Here is an 18,345-nt window from a genome sequence, read left to right as displayed (position 1 = left end):
TTCTAAGTGCATTTAATTCTTACAAGGTCACAAGGCTGGTATTATGCCCATTTTACAGATGGGGAAATGGAGGCACAAGAGGTTACAGACCCAAGGTCATAACCCTAGTAAGTGACAAAGCCAGGATTCAAACTCAAACAGCCTGTCTCTAAAGCCCATGCATACCACCTCCCTTAATAGTAATGATTAATTTTTAAAATCATTACTTGCTCAGACACAATATTCCATAGTTTATGATGTATTTTCCTACCCACTTCCATTTATTTCTCACCACACCAGCCCAGAGAGGAAGGCAATGTTTACTCCTAATTTATAAAGGGGAGGGGGAAACTGAGGCTGTGAAAGGGGGAACTAACCTGTCTTACCAAGGTCACACAGCAAGGTCGGTGGCAGAAGAGGGGGTGGTATTTGGGACTTTCTGACTCCAAATTCAGGGGACCATTCCCAGCCTTACTCAACTCCCAAGCCCCCTAAATAGCAAGCCTGCTGGCTGGAGGCCTTGGGGGCTTTCTCCCCAGGCCAGTTGCTCTGGCTGGGCTTCCACTGTTCAGCTGGAGGGTCCAAAGGCCGCATCCTCCACCCACCCCACACCCCACCGCTCACTATCAGATGGGAGGGGCAGGAACTCTGGGACTGGTGGAGTTTCCGACCAGGCAGGAAAAAGAACAAAGGAACTGCATGGGGGGAGAAGGTGGAGGGGGGTGGCCAGGAGGGTGGCAGGAGTGGAGGGGACACTTCACCATGGAATATGAAGTCAAGAAAGGGAAAAAGGTAGGTGGGAGGTTGGAAGGGGTGCGGGGTAGAGCGATGTCCCCAGAGTCAGAGAAGTGGGAAGCCTGGGGGGAGGAGGGGGGTGATAGGCAGTGAGTGGCATCAGGAGAGCCTTTCTTCTTATTGGGAAAGACCTTCCTCCCCACCCTTGGGCAGCCGGACATTTGGACTCAAAATTCCCTAACCCGTCTCCCTGCTCTCAGTGGCCTGTGCCATCCCAGGAATGGACAGACGGACAGGCACCTTTCAGGAAAATCCAGCCAGTCAGATGAGTTTGGGAGATATTCTCAACCTGCTTCCCTGGTGTTCCTGGGGGTTCCCTCCTGCAGCTTCTCAGACCGAGGGACAGATAGACAGCCACCCAACAAACCCATTCCCCTGCTCCCTGCCTCCCCAGACAGAAGGACCTCAGCCAGGGCAATTCTGTGCTATGAGGCTGCCTATCCAGGCTCGAGACACCTGCCTGCTCCCCCCCGCTGGGTTCCAACTGAGCCTGCCCCCTCCCTATCTTTATACAGGGCCCAGTTCTGCCCCAAAGGCCTCAGCCTGGGGGTCATTCCCCCCACCCCTAGACCTTTACCCCTTCCTGACTCTCAGATATTTTCTAGTCTGGTTCTCTGGGCATCACACCTGTTTGTCTTTGTGGTCCAGGGAGCCTCTGGGATTCCAACTCCTACCTCCATCCCCACTGAGCCCTCTTCCCCCAGGAAACCTAGATCCAGCTGTTTGGAAAGACTCCCACATGAACTGTGAGGGCTCCGAAGGGAGACAAGACATAGGTGCTTGTCCTCTCTTGGTTCATTCCTTCTATAGATATTTATTTATTCAGCACCTATTATGTGCCAGGCACTGTGCCTGGTGCTGGTGATGATGCACTTGGTGAGCAACGTCAGACAAGGACCCTGCTCCCTCCCTGAAGCTCACAGTCTAGTGAGGGAGACAACTATTAATTAAAAAAAAAAACAATTAATGTAAAACTGTACAGAAGTCTCCGTACACAGTGCTGGGGGACAGAATATTAAGGGACCCAGCCCTAGACTGGTCAGTTTGAGCTGAGATCTGATGGGTGGAAGGAAAGAGGACAGGGAAGAGTGTTTCCAGCAGAGGAACAGCATGTGCAAAGCCCCATGGTAGGAAGGAATGTAGCAAGTAGGAAGAACTGAAAGATGGCCCTATAGCTGGAGGGCAGGAATTAGGGGCAGTGTGGGGTGAGATGAGGCTGGAGAAGTGGGCAGGGGTGGACCACTGAGGACCACAGACAAAGCATTTACCTCCCCACTCCACTCACATATACACACATACTCCCATATACAGGATAAAGTCCTGGCTCCGTAGCCGGCATTCGAGCCCTCTATGACTTGTTCATCCCGTCATTCAGCCACAGCTACAACACACCTTCTCCAGGCTCGTGCTCGCCCTTGCAGCCCCCAGTGTTTTGCACATGCTGTGCCCTCTGCTTGGGATGCTCGTTCCCACACCGCTTGTTCTCATTTCTCAGAGCTTCCACGTACTTCATCCAGGCTCCATGATACTGATTTTAAAACTTGAGCTGGGCCTGCAGCAGAATCACCTGGAGCGCTTGTTAATACACAGATCGTTGGGTCTCATCCCAGGTTCTGATCCAATAGGTTTGGGATGGAGCGCAAGAGTGTAGATTTCTCTTCAGTTCACAGGCGATGCTGCTGCTACTGCTGGTGGAGACCCAAGAACCATGCACTGAGAACCACTGCTCTAGAGCAGTGCTCACACTTTCCTGGGAGTTTAAATTCTGTTGGGATGGGCTGGGGCCCTGAAATTTGCTCCTTTAACCTTGATCCAGGCCGTTTTTATGCAGGTGCCCACTGGATTAAACTTCAAGGTACCTGTTAACCATTTCTAATATTTAGGAAAGCACAGAAAATAGCTTAAATACCTATGCACCCACCACTCAGCCACACTGAATGTTAATATTTTTCTGTACTTGCCCCAGCCTGGGTGGGGGTTCCTTAAGCCTCAGCCTGGGCCTGCACAGGGCTTCTACCCTCACCTGCGTGTTTAGAATGGAAGGTTTGGAGCCAGACTGCCCAAGGTGAACTATTGGTTCTACCGCTACTAGCTGGTGACCTTATTAGCTAGCTCCCTCTCTGAGGCTGTTTCTCCACCTATAAAATGGGAATCATAGAGCTACCCCCTCTGCAGAGTTTTTGTAAGAATTAAATTAGGTAATGTAAGTAAAAGGCTGAACATGTAAGTGCTGAATATGATCAAGTCAATGGCTGTTATTACTGTTCTTCCCCCCACGCCCCCGCCTCCCCCAGGGCTTCGTGTCCCCCATCCGGAGGCTGGTGTTCCCGAAGGCTGGGCGCCGGGCAGCCTTTCGAAGTAGTGTGAGCCGCCGGCCCCTGCATTCGATGCCCCTTTATCCCCCCGACTACCTCATCGACCCCCAGATTCTGCTGTGTGACTATCTGGAGAAAGAGGTCAAGGTACTTTCGGGATGAGCAGGAGGGGTGGGAAGAATCTTGAGATAAGGGGCTGGGGGGAAAGTTTTCCTCAGCCCTCTTAGGTTACCTGGCTGGATCTGAAAATTAAACTGAACAAAGATTAACAGGAGAAAAGCACACACATTTTATTAAATTTTCACATGGACATGAGAGCCTTCAGAAGAGAATGGAAGACCCTGAGAAGTGACCAGAGCAGGAAGCTTTTATACTTTTTGACAAAGAAACAATAAATCTGTGAAGAATGGACAAGGCAGAGGGGTTTGGAGGGGGTTGGTAAATGGTGAAAGAGGAACAAGGTTTGTTTATACAGACTTCTCGGCCCTCAATTCCCTGTCCCTGGTGATAAGGATGTCTCCCTTCCTACTGGTACCCTGAAAGGAGGGTACCCTTCACCAGGGAGATTTATCGCCTGCTTTCAGGGAAGATGGGTGAGGTGGGGGAAGTTAGAGTGACCTTCCTGCTTCTGCCGTTTTCTCATACTCCTTCAGTTTAAGATATTCAACGTGCCAAGATGCCATATTTTAGGGAGGCATGTTCTGGATCCCATCAGGAAAGACCTTACCTCTCCCCCACACCAACCCCTGACCACACAGGGGAGGCTCAGGGGAAAGAGGCCTGGGTTCAAGGCAGCCTTGCCCCTGAATTATGCTGGGGACCCTCAACAAGTGACCTCCACCTGTTCAGCCTCAGTGTTGCCATCTCAACATGGGGTTCAAAGCCTACCCCAAGGGGAGAGCAGATGGGAAGGTGCTCTGTGCACCAAAAAGCCGGACCGTCCTGTGAGATTTTACTGCAGTGATGTTGCTGCTACTTGGACAGTGTCCAGCTTAAAGGAAGCCAGTTCTGCAGGCCACATGGACTTAGGCCAACTCAGGGGCTTTACTTCTATTTTATGAACACCATGAAGGAGCAGTGGAGAATCCTCACTACCCAATAAAGACTGATATGGGGGTAGGAGTGTCAGATTTAGTAAAAACAGGCACCCAGTTAAGTTTGAATTTTGGTGGGGGCAGGGATAAATTAGAGTTTGGGATTAACAGATACACACTACTATATACAAAATAGATAAACAACAAGGACCTATTGTATAACACAGGGAACTATATTCAATATCTTATAATAACCTATAATGGAAAAGAATCTGAAAAAGAATATGTATTTGAATCACTTTGCTATATACCTGAAACTAACACTGTAAATCAATTATATTTCAACAAAAAAAATTTTTTTAATTTGAATTTCGATAGGCGATGAGTACTTTTTTAGTTTTGATATTAGTTGTTTATGTGAAAACCAAGTTTAACTGGCATCTTGTATTTTACCTGGCAGCCCTATATGAAGGGAAAAGCTAGCAAACAAATCCACTTAAAAAACTGGGAACTGAAATTTCATAGAGAATAAAAAGAAAAGAAATGGTATGATTGGTAGAATCACCTAGAAGAATAAAACTAAAAATATTTTAAAAAGTTAATTCTTATATTAAATAACATTTAAGTGTGATAACATTAAGTTATAACTAAGAATGAATGAAGAATTAATTTACTATTAATTTAATTTAGGGCATCATTTTTCTGACAAAATTATATACTAATTGGATACAACATTCTTCCCTTTCCATTTGACTTCTGCAACAAGATCATGAAGAGGGCCAGTGACCTGCACAGTCAGTTGACACTGGTGCTTGGGGTGCACAGAGCCACTCAGGCCAAGCAGGAAATTCAAGCTATTCTAATGACTTTTGTTTCTGCCATAGCTAAATAACTATGTGCTCATAAAATAAGCTTATTTTAGCAAAAATAAGCTAGCAGTGAGAGTATGGACTCTGGTGTGTGGAGTCCAGTTCTGCCCTTTTTAGCTCTATAATATTGGGCAGGTTGTTTGGCTTTGCTGTGCCTTAGTTTTCTCATCCTTAAAGCGATGACGAATGAGTGCATAAAACTCTCAGGACTATGCCTGGCTCCTACGATGGCTTTAATAAGTTATTATCAGGCTATTATTATTAATTCAGATATTTTTATCTCAGTCTACCCGCACTGTGTCAGTGAGGAGGTCAGGGTCCTCCAAGGCTTCAGGAAGAACTCTCTCTGCCCTTTTCCCACCACCCCCGCCCCCGCCCCATTTCCATCCAGTTCCTGGGCCACCTCACCTGGGTCACCTCCTCACTGAACCCCTCCAGCCGCGACGAGCTCCTGCAGCTGCTGGACACGGCCAGGGTGAGGCTCCAGGAGAGGGGAGGGCAGGGTCTGGTCCCCTACCTCTCCCACCCGAGGCCCCCGGGACTCAGGAGATCCGACCCACCCCGCAGCAGCTGAAGGAGCTGCCGCTGAAGACCACGGCGGAGCAGGACAGCATCCTGAGCCTGTCGGCCCGCTGCCTGCTGCTCACCTGGCGCGACAACGAGGAGCTCATCTTGCGTATCCCCACGCACGAGATCGCCGCTGCCTCCTACCTGCAGGACGACGCGCTGCACCTGCTGGTGCTTAAGACCGGTACGGCAGGCGGGGCCTGGCAGGGGCGGGGCGGGGGAGGTGAAGGAGTGGAGAAAGGGCCCAACACCTAGTCTTGGGCATGGGCGTGACCTGGGGCAGGGGCGGGGCCTAAGGCTGGATAATTGGGTGATGGAAAGACCTGACCAAACTACCCTGAGACTAGGGACAGGACATGGCTGTTTGCGAGAAGAGGAAGCCCAAGGTTGAGGCTTGAAGGAGGGGCGGCCTGACCCACCATCTTCGAAACGGTGGAGAAGCCAGAATCCTGAGGCCTGAAGTTAAAGGGCGTGATGAAGGGTAGCAAGGCTCTGAGGCTAGGAGGGAACCTGCGGCAGAGGCGGAGTCTCAACTAGTGGAGGGGCCATACACTGGGGAGGCGGAGCTTGCGGCTGGGGTATCTTGGTGGGAGATGTCAGACCCTGCCATACTAGGGGCGGGGCCTGAGGCTAGGGGAGGGGTTGAAGGGAAGCCGGAAGCCAAGGAGGTGTTCCTGAAACCCGGGACAGGGTCCGAGTTAAGGGTAAAGAAGGAGGGGACAGCCTGACCACTACTCTCAGACCAGACGGCAGCGTCTGGGAGGCAAGGGGCGTCGGAATGGGGTAGGGCGGGTGGGAACTGCCAAACCCAGGGGTGGAGCCTGAGGGTGGGGGCGGGACCCAAAAGTAAGGACCCGTAGTGGGGCGGGGTCCGGCCTCCCGACTTTGAAGCCAGGGGTGGAGCCTGAGGGTGGGGGCGGGGCCAGACACGGCTGGACCCCTTCTCCCCCCAACCACCACCGCAGCGGCGGGGTCAGGACACCCGGATGGCTTCGGGAGAGGGCTCTCAGCCCGGATCTCCTGCTCCTGACGGCCACCCGGCCTTTCCTAGGTCTGGGCGTGGACCCGGTGCCAGCCGGAGTAGACGCCAGCCCCGGCGGCGCGGGGCGCGACCCGGGCCCGCCCGGGGCGGTGCCCGAGAAGCGGCGGGTGGGCGCCACGGAGCGGCGCCACACCATCTGCAGCCTTGACTGGCGGATGGCGTGGGGCGGGAGCGCGGGCGCCGAGGCCCGGGCCGGGGGCGGCGGCGGCGGCAGCCTGGAGCGCCAGCGCGCCGGGGCGCGGGCGTCGGGCAGCTGGGAGCGGCGGCAGACGTTCAGTGGCAGCTGGGAGCGGCGACAAGGCGGCGGCGGCGGCGGCGGCGGCGGCGCCGCGGGCAAGCCGGGCGGCAGCTGGGAGCGGAGGCAGGCGGGAGGCGGCGGCAGCTGGGAGCGGCGCCACCCGGGCCCCAACCCGCTCGACCCGCAGGACCCCAGCCCCGACGCCTACTGCAACCTGGTCATCCTGGCTGTGGCCAACAGGGTGAGCCCGAGGGCATCCCGCGCCCCTGCGCCCTGCCTCCCCGGCGCGTCTTCACCCTCCCCACACACACACCAAGTTCCTGGAGTCTACCCCAGCCCCTTTTCTTTTCCCTCCTTCGGCCCTACTGCCCAGAACTTCAGAACTGTGTGCCCATTGACGCCAAAAGGCTTTTACTCCAGCCCCAGGACACCTCCGCCTTGCTGTCCCAACGGGATGAAAGCTCAAAATGGCCCAGACTTGATCCAACCCCTCATCCAGCCCTGCTCCTTCTCCGAAGTCGTCAATGTCCACACTACCACAGTAACAATGAGGACAGTAATCACCAGCACGAATTCAGTGCTGACCTGTGCCAGACAGGAAACCAGCATTGTCATTTCATTCTCACAGTAACCCCTAGAGGCAAATATTACCACCATTCCCATTCTGTAGAGAAGGAAACAGACCCAGAGGCTAAGCAACTTGTGCAAGATCACACAGGAAGCAGGTGGTGATTTCAGCATCGGGACCCAGAAGTTCAGAGCCTGTACTCTTGGTAACAATGGCCAGCACCCAAGGCAGAAGACTTCTGGCCATTTTTGCCCCCCCCCATCCTCCACATTCACCCTTGCTTTTATTCATTTGACCATGTTCATTGAGCGCCAGCTTGTGCTAGGCATTGGGCTAGGTGCCATGGATACAGACATGAACAAAGACATATTTAGTGCCCTCCCTTAGGGAGCTCACCATCTAGCAGACACCTCCAAACCCTGAGCCTTGTAAGCTGTTTCTCTGGCCCAGGGCCCTGAACTCCCTCTATATATAAACCCCACATGGTGAACAAAACAGACACGGTGCCTCTCTAAGAGAGGTGGATAGTAACCAGTAAACTCAGGCTCTGGTGCTGACTTGAAACGTTTTCTCACTTGGTGTGCAGCTCTGCACATGCTCCTGGTTTTCCTACCTCCCTGGCTGCTCCTTCGCAAGAGCTGGCGCCTCCTCTTCTCACCAGTCTCTTGAGGTTGGACTGTCCCAGGCTTAGTCCTTGATTCTCTTTCTCCTTTATCTACACTCATTTCTACGTGGCCTTCTCTAGTGAGAACTCCCCCAAATGTTACCTCCCACCAAATCTCCACGGCTGTGTCTCCACTCAGCCTGTCCGTTCAAAGGTCTAACGACCAGAGCTGAGCACCCAGTCTTCTCCCCAGACCTGCTCCTCCCTTGCTCTCCCTGGCTTGATGAATGGCAGCTCTGTCCTTCCATTGCTGAGACCAAAACCCTGCAGCACTCCTTGGCTCCTGTCTCTCACACAACCCATATCCACTCTGTCAACAAATCCTGTTGGCCCTATTTCTAAAATATAACCAAAGTGCATCTACTTCTCCCCACGCTCCATTGTCCCCCCCTCCCAGGTCCATGCTCCATCTTCCCTCATCTGGGTCATTCACTTACCCCTCACTGGTTTGGCCATTGCTCAGAATCTGTTCCCCCACACGGTCAGAGCAGTCCTGTTAACACGAAAGTCACATCGTGTCCCTGCTCAAAACCTTTCAGTGGCTCCCCAGTTCACTCAGAGTAAAATCTAATGTCCTTACAACTGTTTATAAGGCCATCTACCTTACAATGGTGGCCTAGCCACCATCCTCATTTCCTCTCTAGCCTCATCTCAAGACATCTGTGCATTCCGGATGGTGCACTGTGGTATCCCCGGCCCCCAGGACAGTGTCTGGCACATGATAGGTGCTCCATAAATATACTGAATAGATGGTTTAGTGGGTACTATGTTACTATACCTTGTGATGGGGACCAAGTAGAAAAGCAGGTTGCAGTGATAATGAGGGACGAGATCCATTTTCCAGAGGGAAAGTGAGTTTGTGCCTTTTAAACTGAAACGTGTAAGAGAGAAGGAAGCAGCAGGGCAAAGAGTCAAGAAAGCAAATTCCAGGCAGAGGGAACAGTGTACCCTGTTTATCCCACTGGGCTGTGAGGGCTTTAGGCCTCATCGAATTCACCTCTGAGACTCCACAGACTGGCCCAGTGCTTGCCACACAGTGGGACTAAATAATAATTTGTGGAATGAGTAAATAAATAAGGGTTGTTTTCTAGGAGTAACTGAGCCTCTGGCCTCCAATCTGAGGCATCATGGTCCCAAGGAGGGTACAGGAGTTAGAGTCAAAAAACCTGGGTGCCAATATTAACCAAAGCCATGAGCCTGCTGTGTGAGCCTGGGCAAGTCACTTAACCACTCTAAGTCTCCATGTCTTTCATTATAAAATAAGGATGCCTTCTTCCCTGTCCATTTGGTAGAGCTATTATAAGGGTCAATCCTGGTTTAATGATAATTTCACTCCCTCATCCCAAAATGCCTGTCCTGGGTTACATTTTAATTTACTCCCTGGACTGGCTTTTTTAGAAGTACAATATAAGAAGTGGCTTCATGAAGTTGGTCTCTTCATTAGTTGTTGTCTTTCCGTGTCTCTTGCTTAAAGACTTAAAGAGGTAAATCAAAGAGGCAAATTCCTCTTCATATTTGCGATCTCAAAAAAGTTGCACCCGAGAACTTAAATGCCTTCCTTCTATCAGGGACTGAAGTTTATGTGTTCATCCTGCTTCCATTTTTGCCTTGGGTGCCAGGAAGCTCATATCTAAATATGGCATAGTAACTATGTAGAGCAGTAGTAACTCTGCTGGGCCTAACATTTTCATACAGTTAATTCTTCCTTTCCTCTTACGAGGCATTAGGAGACCTGGGCTCTAGTCCTGGCTAATCACTTTATATCTCTAGGCTTCAGCTTCCTACGTGTAAATTAAACTAAATTAGGGCTTATTTTAGATAAGCTTCAGGAGGCCCCATAATTCTCCCAGAAATTTGGGGTGCATGTGTGCATTTTTCAGGGCAGAAGAGTTACATTTGTCACTGGATTCTGTAAAGGCCGGTGAGTGGCTATTTCTATAAAGGCCACCCAGAGCATGGCCATATAATTTTGATGAAAAATGTCCTCAAAGTCAATTTAAAGGCTCCCATAGTTGTGTGTGTGCCCTCGTGCGCCTCCTCACACTGCGTTTTTAGGAAGCAGGGGCATCCTGGTCCCTGGAGAAGGCCTGAGCTCGGTTCTCCTCTCTGGGCCAGGATGCTGCAGAGGAGTCCTGCGCCCTCATCTGTCAGGTCTTCCAGATCATCTACGGGGACCAAAGCATCGAGTGCGTGGACCGGGCCGGCTACCACTACACGTCCACGCCCGAACGGCCGTGGCTCTGCAGCCGCAGTGAGTACTCCAACTCCTGGTGGCCCCTCCTGTGAAACGTCCTGAAAGGCCAGAGGAGGGGGGATGTCCCAGGACTGGGGCCAATGAAAGCCCTTAGGGGTCCTGACCTCTACAGCAATTACAGCATACCCCCGATATGTCGCTAAAATAAAATGTCAGATTTCATAATGACCTCAAACGTAGTTTCAGAACGAGACCCTCAGAGCTGAACTCTCTCTCCCTTTTGTTTTTTGGTGTCCCCACTTTGCCAAAACGTCAGTTTACTGAGCCATCTAGTCCCACCAGGACTCTAGGTCAAAACGAAGATTTCCAGACTGGTCCTTGAATGCCATCAAGGGCTGGAATGAGAATGAGACCAAGAGAGGTATTCGTTGATCACCACCTATGTGCACAGGGCCGATGTACCGAATCTTATTTAATCCTCATAACAACCTTGTCTGTCCTGTTTGCCGCTGCATCCCCTGTGCCTAACACAGGACCAGGGACGGATGCTCAAGGCGTATTTTCTGAATGGATGAAAGAATGCTCTGAGGCCTTATGAATACAATTTTTACAGATGAGGACATTAAGGCTCGGAGTAGTCAATAAATATCTCAGGGTCACACAGCTGGTAAATGGCAGAGGCAGGATTCAAACCCAGGTGCATCTGATTCTAACGCTTCCATCTGCAACAGCCTCACTCCCCATGCTGCCTTCAGGGCCATTAAGTGAACTTCCTCAGCCACAGCCCCCTGAGCGTGGTCCCTGTTTGCGTAGCTCAGGCAACGGGGAGCCAGCTCTTTCCTTCTGGAGGCGCTCACATCTGTGGGAACTGTGGTTATTGAGAATTTGGGAACGTTCGTTGACTCTCCCAGGGATGATGGACAAATAAATGAGATAACTCAACAGATATTTCAACAAATTCATGCATTCAACAAGTATTTCTTGAACACCTGTCTGTGGGATCCTGCTAATCACCAGGATGTACTGGAGAGTAAAGCCAGATGTGGCCCTCCCTCTGAGGCATGCAGTGCTGAAGTAGGCCGACAGTAATTAAATAGTTGCACAGATAAAATGTAACCACACACTGTGTTATAAGAATGTATAATGAGGAACCAGCAGGGCCTGGAAAGTCAGGGGAGTGTCCTGAGTAAGTGACACTAAGTGAGCCACGATGGGCAGGGGGAGGCCAGTAGCTGGATTCACTGAGATGACAGGGGCAGGTACAGAGCAAGTTCTCTGTACCTGGTGCTCCTTTCTCCTCATGATTTTGAGCTCCTTGCCCTCAAAGTTCTTTTTTCTCTCTCTCAAACATATACAGTTTACAAAGCGCTACCTCGCCTGTTCCCTGGCTTGCTCTCCCCAAGGCCCCCCTGAGGTAGGCAGGAAGGTGGTATTGTCCCAACCTTGGGGAAGTTGAGTGCCGGGAGAGGAGAAGTGCGTTGCCCAAGGTTGGCTGTGTGTTGCCGGTGGGGGCAGGAATCATGGTCAGAAACTTCCAGTGGCTGCCCATTTCACTCAGAGTGAAAGTTAACACCCGTACAGTTACTAACAAGGCCATGCGTGCTCCAGCCGCCATCCTTACTCCAGGGTGGGGCTGAGCTTGGGGCCTCAGGGAGCCAGAGATGTTGGTCCCTGCTTTGCCGCCTCTGACCGCCCTCTGTCTGCTGCCCCCAGGTGACAGCTGCCGCACGGATGGGACTTACGCCTATGACGCCGACTTCAGCTGCTGCAGCTCCTTGTGGGTACCGTCCTTCTCAGGGACCCCACTCTGGTCCCCTCTGTCCCTGCACAAACAGGGTTGCTCATCTAGGCATTCTTGAGCCCCTATGGGCAAGAGAGGGTGGGAGAAAGTGACTCCATCTTGATTTGCGCTGAGATGCTAGGCCCTGAGGGTGCGGGTAACCTGAACTTCCCAGGCTCTGGTGAGCTTATAGGATCTGAACCCCTGAGAGACAGACAGGGCAGCCAGAACTCAGAACTAGGTCCACATGGGCCTGCGGCTCTTTCCCAGTCATCCAGACACAGTGGCCTGCAGAGGCCAAAATCACAGCTAATGCCAAAAAGTCATTTTGGCTCTATGGAACAGAGAATCCTAAAAAAGAGTAGCTTTAAAAAGGATAAAACTCCCCCCCACCCCCCGCCATCTCTTACATAAAATAGACAAGGAGTCTATGGCCTTATGGTCATTAAGGGCTCGGGCTTATCTTTTCCTCCCTCTCTAACACTTGCTTCCATCCTCAAGGTCACCTCATGGGCCCAGATAGTGGCTATAGCTCCAGCCATCACAGTAGCATACGAGGAATCTCTTTAAAGAAAGATCTGTGCTAGAATTCCTACCTGACTTCTGCTTACATCTCATTGGCCAGAACTTGGTCTCATGGCCATAACTAGCTATAAGCAAGTCTGGAAGATGTAGGTTTTTTTTTTTTTTTAAAAATCTCATTTGGGAATGTTGTCCAGGGTTCTATTTAGGGTGACTGACCACCCCAGTTTGTCCAGGATGTAGGGGTTCCCCAAAACATGGAAGTTTCAGTACTGTAACCAGTACTGAAATAAGTCCCAGGAAAACTGGGACAAGTTGGTCACCTTAGTTCTGTTACTAAGGCCTTTGGCTTTCTGTTATTAAGGCTGACAAGGGACAGCCTCTGCCAATGATATAGGCCTTACTTCCCCCCGCCCCCCTTTTCAGCGGCAATATACTTGCTTAAGACTGTGCACTCTTAGGCCAGTCCTTAAACCACCTGCTATCTGCTAGAGAGATGACGGTCATGACAATGACTAACTTTAGACCTTGCTGTCTGCCAAGTGCTATTCTATAATGCACTTCGTTTTTAAAATCAACATAGCAACATTACAGTAGCTACTGTTTATTTACTGCCTAGTCCATGACTCTAAGTACTCTACAAAGATTAACTCCTGTTTCTTACGATGACACCAATTTTTATCACACCATTTTACAGATAGAGAAACTGAAGAATAGAGAAGTTAAGTAACTTGACCCAAGGTCAAGCAGCTAGTAAGTTGTAGGCCTGCGATTTGAACCCAGACAGGCTGGCTCCAGAGTCCACACTAAGCTTACACTGCTTCTCTGGAGGTCATAATTGAAGATGGTTCTGGAACAATGTAGAGACCAGGAGGCAGGAGCCCAAGGTTGACTTTTACTTAAGCAATATTTATTGAGTACCTACCATGTGCCAGGCACTGTGCTCTGTGCTAGGGATACAGTGGGGAGCCAGACAAGGATGAGGCCTGTGCTTGGCACATAGTAGGTACTCAGCAAACAGAGAAAACCAGGTCCCTGCTCTTGCATGGTTTACAAGGTAGCGCAGGAGACAAGGAAATCATTATTTAGTAATAATAAGCATCAACAGTAATAAACACTCAAGAGAAGCTCAGAGTGCTGAGAGAGAGGCTGTGGAATCCCTACCTCGTCTGGGCAGTCAGGAGGGCCTCTCCGAGGTGATGACCTTTGAACTGAGACATGACAAATAAAAGGGGGAAGAGCGCTCCAGGTACAGGGAACAGCAAGTGCAAGGATGCTGAAGCGGGATCCACTTGGCATGTTTGAGGAGCAGCCAGGAGGCCACTACGGCTGCAGCAGAGGGTGTGAAGGACAGAGTGGTTAGAGAGGAGATCTGGTGGGGGCATCGGAAAGGCCTTCGTGTCATGGGTAGACTTACAGACTTTGTGACCACGTTTAACAGAGGGTCTAACCCATTCTAGAGGGATCAGGGAAAACTTTCCTGAGGAGGTGACATTTAAGATCCAATGGTGAGGAAGAGTTAGCTGAGCAAAAGACAGGGAAAGAGAGGCATTCCAGGCAGAGGTGACAGCATGTGCAAAGGCCCAGAGGTGAGGAGGTACTTGGAGTATTAGAAGAAAAGACAGAAGGCAGGGTGACCTGAGCACAAACAGCAAGGGGGAGACGAGGCTTGAGAGGTGGTGCGTGGCCAGATCCTATGGGGCTTCGAAGGCCAAAATGGGATATAGGATGAGGCCCCAGGCCCAGAGCACTGGTGGCTGCGCCCTCCCACCTTCAGCCTACCACGTGGAGAAGAGCTGGAGGGAGGCGAGTGAGGGCCCCTTCCCCCCCTGTCTCTGCAGCAATGGCTCCCAGGACACATTTGAAGCCTGTTACAGCGGCACGTCCACACCCTCTTTCCATGGCTCCCACTGCAGCGGCAGCGACCACAGCAGCCTGGGCCTCGAGCAGTTGCAGGATTACATGGTCACGGTGAGCTGGGGCAGGCAGTGCGAACAGCATAAGCAAGGGCCTGGAGAACACATGGGGTATTTCAGGCATCATGAAAAATACTGGACATAACTGAAGCATAAGACCTCAGAGGTCAGGGCAGGGCATGAGGTTAGGAGAGCAAACGGAGTCAGCTGTGAAAGGCCTTAAGTAATGTCAACTAGCATTGAGTGTTGACTTTATACCAGGCACTGTTCTGAGCACCTTTAATGCATCATTTCTTTTCATCCTTTCAACAACCCAAGAAGGAAATGCCTTCATTATCCTCACATTGCAGATGAAGAAAGCGAGGGTTAAGGAGGTTGTCACCTACCCACGATCACAGAGCTGGTCAGTGAAGGGGCCAGGATTTGAAATCGGGCAGCTTGAGTCCACATCCCATTCTTAGATGCAGCCCAAGGCCGGGTTTTCACAGGAGGGCTGGGCTGGATACACCCTTAGCGAGGGCTCTGGGTCTTTTAGGCAGGGGTTGGGTGGGGGTTGCTCTTGGGATTAATCTCGAATGGTGTCCCTGACAGTTGCGGAGTAAGCTGGGGCCCCCTGAGATCCAGCAGTTTGCGCTGCTGCTGCGGGACTACCGGCTGGGGCTGCCCATCCAGGACTATTGCGCAGGCCTGCTGAAGCTCTACGGAGACCGGCGCAAGTTCCTCCTGCTTGGTGAGCCCCCTGCCCAGGCTGGGAGTGTTTACTCTTTATCCCTCGGCCTCCCATAAAGCCGACATCATGAGATCCATGAGGCAAACAGGGAAACCAAAGTGCAGAGAGGGGAAGAGACTTGTCTGCAGTCAGAGCCGGGAGAGAGAGCACAGGTGTAACCATTTCACCTTCACAGCAAAGCTGGGAGAGGGTATGATTCTTCCCATTTTACTCCATGAGGAATCTGAGGCTCAGAGAGGCTAAGGAACTCTTCCAAGGTCACAGAGCTAGTAAGGAGGGCTAGAGATAACAGCAACAGGAACGATAATCTTAATAAGCTAACATGTATTGGGCAGTTACCGTGTGTAGTGGCAAGGATCATCTCATTGAACGCCCTCAGTTCCGGGAAGTTGAAACTATGATTTGCCCTCATTTTGCAGATGAGAAAACTGAGGCTTAGAGAAGCAAAGTACATAAATAAGTCACAAAGCTAATAAGTAGTGACAGAAGTAAAACGGAAGCCAAATGGGGCACTCAGTGTGTGTTAAGTACCTTATTTAATCCTCACAGCCCTACCGAGAGAACAGGTGTAATTATCTCCCTTTTACAGGGGAGGAAAGTAAGGCTCAGAGTAATTATTGGAGGAGTGTTACACAACTCATAAATGGGAATGTAATAGTTAACAATAAGCTAACATGTAGTGAGCATTTATTGCGTGCGGAGCATTATGCCGTTACTCTCTGGCTCAGAGAGTCAGGAATTGTGCAAGGTCACACAGCCGGCGAGCGGCAGGGTGGGGATTTGCACTCCGCTCCCCAGAGAAGGTGATTCCTCCGTGGGAGGGGAAGGCTTGACCCCAAGGAATCACCGTGCCCCTCGGCCTGCAGGGATGCGGCCCTTCATTCCGGACCAGGACATCGGCTACTTCGAGGGCTTCCTGGAGGGCGTGGGCATCCGCGAGGGCGGCATCCTCACCGACAGCTTCGGCCGCATCAAACGCAGCATGAGCTCCACGTCGGCGTCAGCCGTGCGCAGCTACGACGGCGCGGCCCAGCGGCCCGAGGCGCAGGCCTTCCACCGGCTGCTGGCCGACATCACGCACGACATCGAGGCGCTGGCCCCAGACGACGACGACGAAAGCACTGACGAGGAGGCCCAGGGCTCCCCGAGCGGGGTCGACGCGGCCGAGGACAACTACCTGTAGCCTGTGCCGCCGCCCATGGGGAGGGCGGTGAAGGGGGTGGCCCCAAGACCCCGCTCCTGAGTCTCACTCACCGTTGCCTGTGGGACCCCATCCCCAGACCTCCTCCTCAAACCCCCAACCGGGGCTCCACCCTCCCGGGGTCTCTGTCCCTACTCCCGGGGCTCCGGTCCCTGCAGTACCGAGAATGTCCTGCAGGCGGCGGGATCCTAACCGGGACTTGGCAGCCCCTAGGCCGGCTGGGGTGGACTGCGAACTTCTTTGTCCCACTAGCCCCGCGGGTTCGGCTTCTGGACTCTCCCTCCTCCTCGAGACTCCGCAGCTTTCTGGAGACCAAGGGAGGGATGAAGAGTGGGCTCCACCTGCTGGCCGGTTGAGAAAATAATTCTCAGAGCCCAAAGACCTCTGGTTCCTCTTATTTTACAGTTTGAGAAACATGTTCGAGAGAAGGGACTTGAGGGAGTCTCCTGATTCCCCTTAGATATTACCTCAAACTGACCATACTAAATGGTGTAGAGGGTATTTTTAAAGCTCTAAGAGGCAGGGTCTCCCCTTCGCAGGTGGAATTAGATCGTTAGTGTGGAATAGAGGTTTCTTTCTACTGAGAGTCAACCCGGAGGTGGACGATTTGGGTCCCAATCCTGGCCCTAAGGCTCTGAACAGGTTGCTTGTTCAGATCTTGCATTTGGAGCCAGACAGGCTAGGTCTCCTGTCTGGTAGCAGTTCTAGCTTCTCTGCATCTCCATTTCCTCTTCTGACCATGAGGTCGGCCCCACCCACCTCACAGGGGGGTCATAGGGATGACTGAAGGTCAAGACCTCAGTGCTGGGTCTAGCACATGATAGCACATGATAAATGTTCCCTTTCACATCGAACACTTTCTGACTCAGTTTACCTGTCTTTACCTGTGTGCAATGGGACAGGAACTGAGGTGGAGGTGAGAAGACCCTCAGGGAGCTCACAGTTTGGGAGGAGGAAATAGGAATTGCCCCTCACAGCTCTATTACAGCCTGGCTCTGTGCTCGAGGCCCAAATGCAAAGTACCCAAGATTCCGCAGACAAGCCGCCACATCTAGGGTAGTCAAAGAAGTCTGAAGACAGGGTTGGAGGGGAGGAGAAGTCAGCATAAGGACAGGACTCAGCACAGCCTCAGTAAAGGCTCAGAGGCTGAAAGAAAGAAGCCCTGAGAAGAGGCAAGAGAATTGCATAGAAGAGCTAAAATTTATTTGTAGAACTTTACATGGCCTTCCATGGCCAGACACAGGGCACTTACCGTGAGGTAGATACTATTATCACCATTGTTAAAATTATATCATTATTATTATTAGGGCTTCAGATCCAGAGAGTTTCATGAGTTATACTCAGTTCGTGGCAAATGACCGTCCCATCATAACTGAGCCATGAAAGGCCCTTCTGATGTCTTAGTTTGTTTTATATTCCCCGAACTCCATCCACACATCCCCACAATCCTTCCCCTCCCTACAATAGGCACCCACCCCTATGTGTTGATATATATCCCTGGACATAAAATGTACAATGTCTTCTGTGTGTGTGTTTGTATTACGTAAATGGTATTGTATAAGGTTATCATTCTGTTGTTTCCTTTTTCACTCCCTAATATGTTTTTAAGATCTACTTATGTTGGGACTTCCCTGGTGGTGCAACGGTTAAGAATCTGCCTGCCAATGCAGGGGACACGGGTTTGAGCCTTGGTCTGGGAAGACTCCACAAGCCATGGAGCAACTAAGCCCGGGTGCCACAACTACTGAGCCTGCACTCTAGAGCCCACGAGCCACAACTACTGAAGCCCGCGTGCCTAAAGCCTGTGCTCCGCAACAAGAGAAGCCACTGCAATGAGGGGCCCGAGCACCACGATGAAGAGTAGCCCCCACTCGCCGCAACTAGAGAAAGCCCTCGCGCAGCAACAAAGACCCAACGCAGCCAAAAATAAA

The 18,345-nt window shown here is 51.5% G+C and overlaps 1 protein-coding gene across 2 annotated transcripts; it reads left to right on the top strand.

Annotated features, from left to right (window-relative positions):
* Positions 1-722: 722 nt before the first annotated feature.
* On the top strand, positions 723-17,980 carry CCM2L (CCM2 like scaffold protein). Of its 2 annotated transcripts, XM_032607035.1 has the most exons (10): positions 723-771; positions 3,069-3,236; positions 5,384-5,467; positions 5,560-5,743; positions 6,611-7,080; positions 10,187-10,322; positions 11,979-12,042; positions 14,409-14,538; positions 15,075-15,213; positions 16,080-17,980. In XM_032607035.1, the coding sequence occupies exons 1-10, from the start codon at positions 742-744 to the stop codon at positions 16,394-16,396; spliced, it is 1,722 nt and encodes a 573-aa protein (XP_032462926.1). In that variant the 5' UTR covers positions 723-741; the 3' UTR covers positions 16,397-17,980. The 2 variants fall into 2 exon arrangements, with proteins under 2 accessions (XP_032462926.1, XP_032462927.1); XM_032607036.1 differs by lacking the exons at positions 14,409-14,538; positions 15,075-15,213.
* Positions 17,981-18,345: the final 365 nt, after the last annotated feature.

The sequence above is a fragment of the Phocoena sinus genome, chromosome 15 (assembly GCF_008692025.1).
Source record: "Phocoena sinus isolate mPhoSin1 chromosome 15, mPhoSin1.pri, whole genome shotgun sequence".
In the NCBI taxonomy this organism is placed as follows: domain Eukaryota; kingdom Metazoa; phylum Chordata; class Mammalia; order Artiodactyla; family Phocoenidae; genus Phocoena; species Phocoena sinus.
Note: the sequence above shows the minus strand (reverse complement) of the source record. Positions and strands in the feature narration are given on the sequence as shown.

What these genes read in the sequence shown, in the direction of transcription:
- CCM2L (XM_032607035.1), top strand. Translation starts at nt 742, where the DNA reads ATGGAATATGAAGTCAAGAAAGGGAAAAAG. An exon ending in AAGTCAAGAAAGGGAAAAAG is followed by an intron (nt 772 to 3,068) that starts GTAGGTGGGAGG and finishes CGCCTCCCCCAG; the next exon opens with GGCTTCGTGTCCCCCATCCG. An exon ending in GCGCAAGTTCCTCCTGCTTG is followed by an intron (nt 15,214 to 16,079) that starts GTGAGCCCCCTG and finishes CTCGGCCTGCAG; the next exon opens with GGATGCGGCCCTTCATTCCG.